We start from the raw sequence: 11,136 nt of genomic DNA on the forward strand, positions 1-11,136 counted from the left end.
ATACTATTTAGGCAAAGTATGAAATGAGCGTCCTGGTGAGGTTATTATGTAAATGATGAGCATGTTACTGTGAATGACCGAAATCGGTGGTTGTTGACTTTCACCGGTGAATGTTGACTATCACATAGTCGCTTTGGTGAATGCCCGAAATATTTATTACATCCGATTTTATGTTAATTTATTCGTGGATATAATTACATTTATTTGATATTTTAATACTTACTGACAATAGATCAGAAGAAACATCAGTGTTTGGAGTATCGGGGAAATATATACCGGGCAGTGGCCCTTGACCTTAAAAAAACATCAGTGTAGGGTATACCGGCCAATGGTTTTTTAAGGTCAAGTGCCATTGCCCGGTATGCATTTGCACGATACTCCAAACACTGATATTTGTTCTGATCTATCGTCAGTAAGTATTAAAATATCGAATAAATGTAATTATATACACGAATAAATTAATATCAAATCGGATGTAATAAATATTTTGGACATTCACCAAAGCTACTATGTGATTGTCTACAACCACCGATTTCGGTCATTCACAGTAACATGCACATCATTTACATAATAACCTCATCAGGACGCTCATTTCATACTTTGCCTGAATAGCATCTGGCATTATATATAATGCCGGATTTCATACTTTGCCGGTAACATATATAATAATATATTATATATAATATATATAATATTACATTATATATAATATTATATTATATATAATACTATATCGTATGTAATTTCCGTGTAGTATTGAAGTGTATATAATGTATATAAATTGAATGAAATGTATTCAAGTCTAAGATTTCACAGGATTTTATTAATGCTTATAATTAGAACTTGGTTTTAAAAACAAGTACCACTTTTCATACTAAGCCGGATTAAAAAAATATCTAATGAACCAGCAAAGCAAGCTCGAACTGAAAAGCAATCCGCAAGGAGCAGTTTTGGTGGCTGGCTGGCACAGCGAGCAGGAGGTGGTTCACTACTGTTCTCGAAAACAACTCAATAAACTCGAAATTAATAAAACTCAAATAAAATTAAAGAATTTTATACAAAATATAAAAAAAAAAAACATAATTCGAATTTGTCTTTTAAATCAAAAGAGCAAAGGGTAATAAACGTTCGAAAGATCCTACAAAGTTTTTCCCATGTTTCCTGCAATTTTTCGATCGAGCCGAAAGAAGAATAAAAATTCTATTTCTTTTTATTCGAAATGCAGCAAACGTGATTTTCTTCGCTGAAAGCTTTTGTTTTTATTTTGTTTGAGGGTATGATGAGAGAATACTGTTTCCTTGTGTAGTAATAAATTAAATTTTGTAGATTTTTACAAGTTAATTTATTCATTTTTTTCTCTCGGCAGAGAAGATTCTTCTTTGAAATGAAACTTCCACATTTTATAAAAACAAATAAGAAGGTGAGAAATAAATTGATGTTGGATAATGTAGTTTTTCACACGTAAACCTTACGGCAACCTTGTGTCGGAATTATCTTTTTATAGTCACGAAGATGTTTGTACTAAAAACCTTTTTTCAATGAAACCAAAATATTGCAGTTTCATCCTAAAAGGATTAAGAATTATTTTTAAAGCTTTTTTTAAAAAGGATTGACACTTAGTTAGCTGAACATACAAGACGTTGCGAAAAGAAAACTTATAATTACCTAGATTAAAGATTATTTTCTCCTTAAGACTAGCTTTAGTCAAGGATTTTTTTTTTATGCTTGAAATCCCTAAGATAACCTCGATTTTCAAGTTTTTATATAGAAGGTGGTTTTTAAAGGTTTTGGACTAGAGTAATGTGTGTAGCAGGCCCGTAGCCAGGGGGGGACCGTCGGGAAAAATCCCCCCCCCGAAATTCTGGGATTCAAACTTTTTAGTCTTTCTTTGAGCCTCTAAGTCAGTGTTTCTTAACCTTTTTGATATAATGGACCCCTTTTAAAATTTTTTAAGAAGTCACGCCCCCCCCGTGATAAAAATATTTGTAAAAAACATCAATTATTGGAAAACATTTAATTTCATTATTTTAATAGTAAACAAAATTTTTAATGTGAAGGTTGCTGCTGCTTTTCCTTAATTAATAAATTGAATTGGGAGATGGTTTTCGACAAAGCAACGTGCATATCATGTTCAACATTCAAACGATTTGGATGTTATGTTTTTATTGTCACAGAGTGGAAAATCTCGCTTCGCAAGGATACACTGTAGCAAACGGAATTATAGCTGCCATAGCTCGCTTTACAAGCAATGGGTAGGCTTCCAAACGTTTTAAAAATTAGGAGCAGTCAGCGGACCCCCAAAATATAACTCATGGACCCCTTAGGGGTTCATGAACCACAGGTTAAGAAACCCTGCTCTAAGTAAAAAGAGAAACAAAAACTGTCGAATCAAACTTTTTCCCAGTACACCACCTTCGCTAGTGCATCAACTTCACTTGACCTTGTGGCTCATCTTTCCTTCGGTTAGACTCCCCCCCCCCCGAAATCAATTGTTTTTCAGCATATTAATTTATGCAATTTCTGAATCTACGCAGATTTCATTGACATCGAAAACCTCATGGAGAAATGGAAGTATGGGCATCAAAGTGGAACCTGCGTGAACCCCTTAGTAGACCAGATACGGCACTTTCAGCAATGGAAGAATGTGACAGTTTCTTTTTCAAAACATTTATTGCTGTTATCAATATTGGCTATGTTGCCACTCACCACAGCAACTGCAGAACTCTAAACTCTTAAACGCGTAAAAACAGCAACAAGAAAAAAGGCTAACAGGGGCTAAGAAAAAGGCTAAAGAAAAAAGGCTAACAGGGCTAACTTTATAAAGCATATTTCGGGATATTCCGATTTGTCCTAAAAAAGTAATCGAAAAATTTTCTTCAATTCCCCGTCGCATGTCTTTGTAAACTTTGTTTACAAATTGATTATAATTATTATGCAATATTAATTGAAAAATAATTATTATGTAATATTTTTTAATTACTAGCTTAACTTTTGCAAACAACAAAATAAACAATATTTGTTACAATGTTTTTCCCTTACTTTGCATGTCTGAAACTGTCCTTGCTTCTTACCATATCCCCCCCCCCCAAAAAAAATATCCTGGCTACGGCCTTGGTGTGTAGAATAGAACAGATTGTCACAGATCTTGTTTAAAGTTCAGAAGGTTTACACGTAAACCGCATAAAAAAACCTTTTTAGGTTTATATTAATTGGTTTTTGCTGTGTGAAAATAAACATTATTTTGCTACTTAGGTACTATTTATGGCAATTTTTTTTTTAAACATAGAATGCTTTTTAACATACATTGGTAGAATTCTTGTTAAAGATGAAGCTAAAAATGATGCATATTAGAAGACACAAATTAATGTTTAACTACCGTTTTCAAACTTTGACTTATCATTGTTAAGGTTACGAACAGAAAAGCAAAGTTTAAAATCAACAAAATCCAATTTATTTGCTTAGAGTAGACTGAATAGCCTTCCATATCAAATCATACAGCGTGAAATCTTCGTATTCGAATAAATTAGTTTTTAAAAGATTTCAATTTCTTCTTTTTTGCTTTTCCCCACCTCAACAATGATTGGTCATTTTTTTTTCTCTATAAAATATTAATTTACGACCTCTAATGTGCTCTTTCAAAGGGATGACGTTAGATAAAATAAGTCTAATTTAACATAAATAATAACTAAGTCGGTTAAAATAGGTATTAATGTATACCGGGCAGTGGCAATTAAAAAAAATCAGTGTAGGTTATACTAGGCAGTCACTAACTATTTAAAAAGGCATCACTGTAGGGTATACCTGCTAAATGAATACCGGTCATTGGCACTTAACCTTAAAAAACATCAGGGTAAGGTATATCGGTTAAATATAAGTTAGCACATAACCATCACCAAGGGTCGCTTTTGCGGTAGAGTTCTGTTTCTTTAAAAGGATTCTAAAGACTACTGTTCGCTCCCGCCCATCAAACCCGATGATTGCTTCATAATAATTTTTGTTTCTTGGCGGAAAACAGTTTTTCTACTAAAGTTAAAATTATTTACGTAACATATATGTATAGTATATCCTTACAGTATATATAGTATTGTATATCCTTATACTTCATGTATGTAGTAAAAGGAATTCTGTTTGCTTGCGCTTGTGCCTCCACTTCCTACGTCCAAATATTAGTATCTATAAGTATTATAAATATTTAGATCTATTGGTGAGCAGATGTAATTTTTTTAAGTAATCATTTTCTAAAAAAAAAAAAATAGTGCGTGGAGTACCTCCTCGCGGAAGAAGTTAAACTTCCCAACCTGCGACGTTAATTGTAGAAGAATCAGCAGTCGTAGAAGGATCACTAGTTCTATTCAACGACTCTTTTTCCTGCTCCGCTCGCTTCCGTGCTCTGTAATCACGGTAATATTGTGCATTTTTCCCTCGTGGACCTCTTCAACCAGTGGAAGTGCTTGTGGTTGCCTCATCGTCTCGCCATGGAAAATGTATTTGTATTAATAATGTATGTGAATGCGTCATAATGTAATTTCAGAAGAGAAAACCTAACAATCAATTGATATTCACAAGAGACGTACCTTGACATAACCTTAAATCCGTCGCATTGTCCGTGGGATTGTTTTCACTCATTTTTTACAATTGTTATCCACTAAATTTGAAAATAAAAATACTACCCTATTAAATTATATGTGTATCAAAACAAACTTAAAAAATATTTATAGAAAAGCAATACTTTTATTATTTTTATGCTAGTGAGAACCAAAACAATATGGAAATGAATGAGGGAAAACTGGATCCTACCACGTGATTTCCCGGCCAATAAAAATGTAGCGTTAAACGTTTAACGCAACCTTGTTGGAAGTCGCATAAGAAGTATAACTTCAAAAACATTTATATTGTTATAACATGATATAACATTATATTGTTTAAAACAAATTTGATGAGTTCACAACCTTAATTTAATATTTTCGCTTACAAAACGGGTGGATATATTAAATACAATTTTTGCTTGCATCTCATTGTGCATGTAGCTGAAGTTCTAAATCATTTACCATATCTCTTTAACTGTATTTTATAACAGTATATCAATGTTATTTGCACAAAAATAATAATTGTAAAACTTATGATAAGATTAGAACATGTTTCTAAATAACTTTATATTAAAATGTAGCACAGAATTACATTATAATAATAATTTAAAAAAACAACAATCCTTTTAGTTTTAAACTCTTGAATTAAAAGCGTAATAATAGCAGTACAGGGAAATAACTTTAAATTAGGGAGTCAAAAATATTTATGGAAAAACAATACCTTTATAAGTTTTATTAATTTTATGCTGATGACAACCAAAACAATATGGAAATAAATGAGGAAAAACTGGATCCTACCACGTGATTTTCTGGCCAATAAAAATGCACGCACAACAATGGAAAACTACGACACCATCATTGCATTTTTATATATTGTAAGATATAGATAGAAGATACATTGCATATAATATTCATTTATTTTTTGTAAAATTTCATGCCTCATTTTTTAATTGTATTTTATATTATGTCTATTTTTCTAGATTTATTTAGATCTAGATTTATTTTTTTCAGATGTCTATATTTCTAGATACTCCTGTTTTTTAATTGCTCGTAGTTACACGTGATTATTTTAAGAATGTTTACTTTAATTTAAAAAGTGAACAATTGATCTTGAAAATTTAGATTTACTAGGTTCGCGTAAGCTATGACAACCGATATTATGAGTGCTTCTAAATATAGCGAGTGAATAAATGAAGTACAGAATAAGTGAAGGAAGAAATCTAATCAGTAAACCGACATAATTGTAAATCAGCAGCTTGGGGTTATTTAAATATAACGTAAGCAATTTCTTGTAATTTTGATTACATTATCCCATCTTGTCAGCAAAAATAAACTATTAACAACCTTAAGATAAGATTTTCCAAGTGCATTAATAAAAAAATTTGTGTTTTTATTTAAAAAATTTTGAAATTAGGAGGACCTATGTAAGCATTGTTCATACCTCTTCCTTCGAGAAATCCTTTGTCAGCATAAATAGGCATGATAAAAATATCAAGTACAATTACATAATACTTGAAGGATCAGTTTGTAATATGAAAGGCGTATCGGTTTGCATAAAAAAATACATAAAAGCAAAGAAAAAATACATAAAAGCAAAACAATTAAAAAAATAATAAAACTGTATTTCGAACGTAATTGGTTATATTTGATTAAGTACCCGATTAAGAACCGAAAAGATTAAAAAAAAATGTGAATTCATGTACGAACATACATTTTCTTTCTTATATTTATTACAAAAAAAGAAGAAAAAAGTTTTTGATCAACTTTCCTAACCTAAACGCATTATTTATTATTCGTAACTTCTTCGTAGGGATCTTTGATCTCTCAATGTGTTCTTTCCTTCCAAATAAATGGAAAGAAAAAGAAAGAAAGAAAAGCAAACTATATGAATCGGGTTCATTTTATTAAGGGTAAATGAATGATAGATTTTCCAGACTCTGTCCGAAATCCTTTTAAGGTTGATTGATTTTTTTCTTCTTTCTTCGTTTTTTTCTAACTCTTTTGCTGCGGAATCATGAAATCGTCTGTTTTTCTCACCTTAGTGGCGCAAATCCGTTTTTTCCTGGTGGTGTCTTGACCTGGAATGTAAACATGATTCATTGCCAATTTTTTCCCTCTTTCTTTTCATCGCTTTATATTTTTAGTTTTCTTTTCTTTGACGAATGGAACAAATTTCATAAATAAAATTGAGGGAAAAAAATCTTTCAGATGGAGGTGGATGCCCTGCTTTCAGATGTTTAAAAATTCTAGAAAGGATACGAGTTGAGTTGGCAACTATTTGGTCTTTTTTTCTTTTCTTTTTTGTAATCCCACCACTATTTTATATTTTGTTTCCTAGAAAAAAACGTTTTTGCCTATACATATATTCTTTTCTTTTTTTAAAAAAGTTTTTTATAATTTGAGGAGTAACAGATGCGATTTTTATGAGTAAAATTTTTTTTAAAATTTAACGTTTTTAGAAAAAATTATGCAAACAGTTACATCAATCTACTAAATTTACAAAAAAAAGAGTCCTAATATTTTAAAATAGAAGTATTTATTTGAAGTATAAATTTAAATTTTCAGGATTGAAAAAAATGGCACCTTTATATGTTTTTAGTTCCGGTCTCAATTTAATCATTGCCGTCCATTGCCCAAATAAGTTGTCTTCATCTTCTTCAGCACCATAACTGATTCACAGCCAAGACGGTCTAAGTTTCCATCTGCTTCACCTATTCGAAGCTATTGTCTTCTATCTGTTGGTACTTTTTCCACATTGTCCATCAGTCACGGCTTGACTCTCTTCTTTTGTAGCTTTCGAAATGTTAATCGTTTCACTTTCTATACCAATTTCTTTTTTTATACCAATGTACACTATCCGGCCAAAAGTATCCGGACACTATGGTGGGGGAAGCATAATGGTGTGGGGGGTGTTCCTCGTGGTTTGGGTTGGGTCCGTTGAATCCTGTGGTTGGAAACATGAACTCTGAGATGCATGTGGACAATGCTTGCACTCCCAACTCTATGGTAATATTTCAGCCTATTGTCTCTTGCAGCAGGATAATTGCCCCATTCACGCATCGAGGCTGGCACATGACATGGTTTGGACACGAAATTATCCGCAACAAATTAAAAAAAAAAAAAAAAACTTTTGAGCTTGGTTTAGTCCAGCTCTGACGTAGAGAAAAATCTTCATGTGTGATACCAAATCTCTTTTCCCTCAATTTGTTTTTCAATTTTAATGAATGAATCAATTTTAATCATGAATCAATTTTAAATGAATGAATCAATTTTAAATGAATGAATCAATTTTGAATGAATGAATCAATTTTAAATGAATGAAATCTCTTTCAGATTGCCACCAAAGGTGAGAGCCACAGTACTAGACATGCCACCAAAGAAGCGAACGAACTCAAGAACAGTTATAAGAAAATGATCCCATGTAAGTACAAGTGGGGGTTATTCAATCAATTTTCAAAACACTCTTGCACGAGGAGTAGTATGCATGCATTGAGAGAGAAAAAAAAGAGTTGTGAGAATGAAATCTGCTGTTGTATGGCAGGATTGACACTGATCGTTTGGAGTGGGGTCACTTTAGACGGGCTGTAACTTTTATTTTTATTTTATAACTGCTGTTGAACAGCCGACTCAATGTTTTGAAGTTTAGGACTACTAATGTTCAATTCTGTAGCCTTGTCATTTTGAACCCAATCCAGAAGACAAAGGAATTGCTGGATCACGTATTGGGAGAAATTTGCCTTCGTGGAGGACTTTTTGATGGAACTATGAATGAATGAGTGAATATTTGATGAATGAATGAATATTTGAAAAAAAAAACTGTATTCACATCAAGTTCGAAGAAAAAGTACGTATTTGAAACATGAGTGGATGAATGAAAAGTATTTTATTAAAGATTGAAAATTATTTGAACGAGATATAGGGAGAGGTTGAACTTTTAGCAGGAATTGAATGATTGAAAGTAATTCTTAATGGAATAAGTGTTTTTTTCTTCCTTTTCAGATGATTACAATCGAGTAGTATTAGAAGCCCTTCCAGGAATTCCTGATTCAGATTACATCAATGCATCCTTCATCGATGTAAGATTTATTTATCTATAATCTCAATTTTGGGGAAGAATTTGTCTATATATATATTTAATCTAAGTAATAAGTAGAGCCCGGATTTTGATGACCTAAAAAATCTCAACTAATGCCCTTAAAAAGTGCAAAAAATGCCCTTAAAAAGGGCAAAAATGCCCTTTAAAATGCAAAAATTGCCTTAAATAAAGTAAAAATATTGAATTAAAAAAATGTTTTGCTCTTTAAAATTATTATGAGTCATTTAAAAAATATAAAGCAATGCAATACTTGTTCTACGCTCACTAAAGTTTGAAAAATATGTTTTATATCCTAAAATAACAAAAAAAGGAAAATATATTGACACCAAAATATTTTTCTTTTGTATAGAAACTTTGATGGATATAACACCAAAATATTAGTAACTTAATATAACTAAATATCAGAATTGCATTGGATTATTAAATGTTTTTTGATAATTTGAAATGTAAACGAGCGTCTCTTGTCTGAAAGTAAATTTTCATTCCTGCAGAAGCTTCTTTCAACGTCTACTGATGTTATAGGTGCGTACTTGAAAAAGACGGTCTCACTTACTGACAATTCTTCTTCAATTTAAAAAGATTTTGCTTCACCTGTTGATATCGTATAGATTTTCTTCATTATTTGAAAGCCAGTGTAATAATGAAAATTGATAAAAAAATAATAAAAATTGGAAAAAATTAACATAAAACTTTAAAAAATGCATTAAAATGCAAAATACGCCCCAAAATGTAAAGAAAAATGCCCTATAAATCTAAAAAAATGCTCTAAAAGACAAAAAATGTCCAAAAATGCAAAAAAAAATGCAAATGTCATCAAAATCCGGGCCTTAGTAATAAGATTTTATGTAGTTTATTGACCAAATACAAATTTTTGTGCGTTAAAACCACCTTTTTCTTAAAGCTAAAATTATTATCCTATTATTTGTTTGGTTTTTAATTCAGAATGAAAAATAAATTCAGCAATGTGAGAAATTAAGAGAATTTTCAGACTTGTTCGATTATCTCTAGAACTACTGGACCGATTTTAATGACATTTGATAAGTATATATACATTGATACAATACTGTGGGGGGGGGAGTTATCGACCATGCTAACCTTCATCTATCAAAAGGTACCTCGTGATTGAATCAAGTTAACATGCCTTATATACCAGTGAATTGATGTTTAATAAGTAGTTACTTTTTACGCCACAATACAGAAACTCGCACTTTTATAGTTACGCCACAATACAAAACAAATAACCATTCAACAGTTGTAATACACACGCATGATCATGCGTAGCACTCGTTGGAGTCGGAAGGTATGAAATTGCAACTCGGCCAATTGCCACAGGAAATGATGAACTGCCTTATTTCGAGTATGAAATCACGCTGCAAGGCTTGTTATATCTGCAAGAGGGGATCATACCATAGAGTTGAAATAGTAGGTATTCAGTATTTCAACTTTATGGTTCATACTAGAGTGCCTAGAGTGAAAGAGTGTGGACAAGGGAGAAACAATTCCTGATTGGTGGAAAGAAAAACTTTACCGCCGGAGGCGAGAGTGGAAAATTCGCCATTGGAATTACACGGAGTGAAAATTATCTGACTCAAAATATTTATGTTCTGTATTAATAAAGGCATGTAATAAGTTCATTACTTACTTTTTTACAATAAGAAACTTCACATTTACAGTAAATGTTAATATTATGGCTGAAAATTTGGATAGTTATTAGTAATTTGAATTTATTCTTATTATTACTTACTTGCGTGCATATAAAGTTTTGTTTATCTCATTGTAAGGAGAACAAGGCGATGAAATAACTAATGATTAGATAAGAATAATTTTATTTACTTTTAATACACATAATTTCTATCTAAATTACTTATAAATTTTAAGATTTGAGCATCTTTTTATCAAAACTTCAGAAGTGCAGAGTTTGGCGATATTACTTTGACATATGTTGGCGCGTTACAATGTTCGCGTTACAATGTTACAATGCGCGTTACAAAGTAGCCTTTGTTTACTTTTCGTTACCAACTGGATAAAATGCTAGTTTGTTTTAAATTTCAACCAATTATCGAAATTTTTGTTTACAATTTATTGAAATAAGCAATACCTTTTTAGGTGAATATGCAGTAATTTTTTCCTGAAAAAGTAATAAATAATAATAAATTATATAATTTGATTTATTAATTATTATTTCTGAAATAAACGGCATAATCATTATTAATTTTTATATTTTATTTAAGGCATTTATTAAAAGCTGAAGTCTTTTCATAAGTCCTTCTTTTTTTTCATTCACGTTAATTTTTTAACAATTTCAGATGCTAAACAATGTTTCTTAAAAAATCTGTAATATCATGTGCTTTCCAATCTTAAAGTTTATACTATTATTGATACTTTAGTATTTACTCTTAGAATAACAGAACCTTCAGAATAACACCAAATGAGCGAGTATCGCCAATTTCGGTG

General features: G+C 31.1%; 1 protein-coding gene across 4 annotated transcripts in view; it reads left to right on the forward strand.

Moving 5' to 3' along the window:
• Positions 1 to 11,136, forward strand: part of LOC107440418 (receptor-type tyrosine-protein phosphatase kappa) — a 99,662-nt gene that overhangs the window by 54,038 nt on the left and 34,488 nt on the right. For all 4 annotated transcript variants that reach the window (XM_043054733.3, XM_043054732.3, XM_071177949.2 and 1 more), the window contains exons 2-3: positions 7,920 to 8,007; positions 8,586 to 8,662. In XM_043054733.3, coding sequence (XP_042910667.1) covers positions 7,920 to 8,007; positions 8,586 to 8,662 — 165 coding nt within the window. The remainder of the gene's footprint in view (positions 1 to 7,919; positions 8,008 to 8,585; positions 8,663 to 11,136) is intronic.

The sequence above is a fragment of the Parasteatoda tepidariorum genome, chromosome 2, assembly GCF_982258835.1.
Source record: "Parasteatoda tepidariorum strain Cologne lab strain chromosome 2, Ptep-v5.0, whole genome shotgun sequence".
NCBI classification, from domain to species: domain Eukaryota; kingdom Metazoa; phylum Arthropoda; class Arachnida; order Araneae; family Theridiidae; genus Parasteatoda; species Parasteatoda tepidariorum.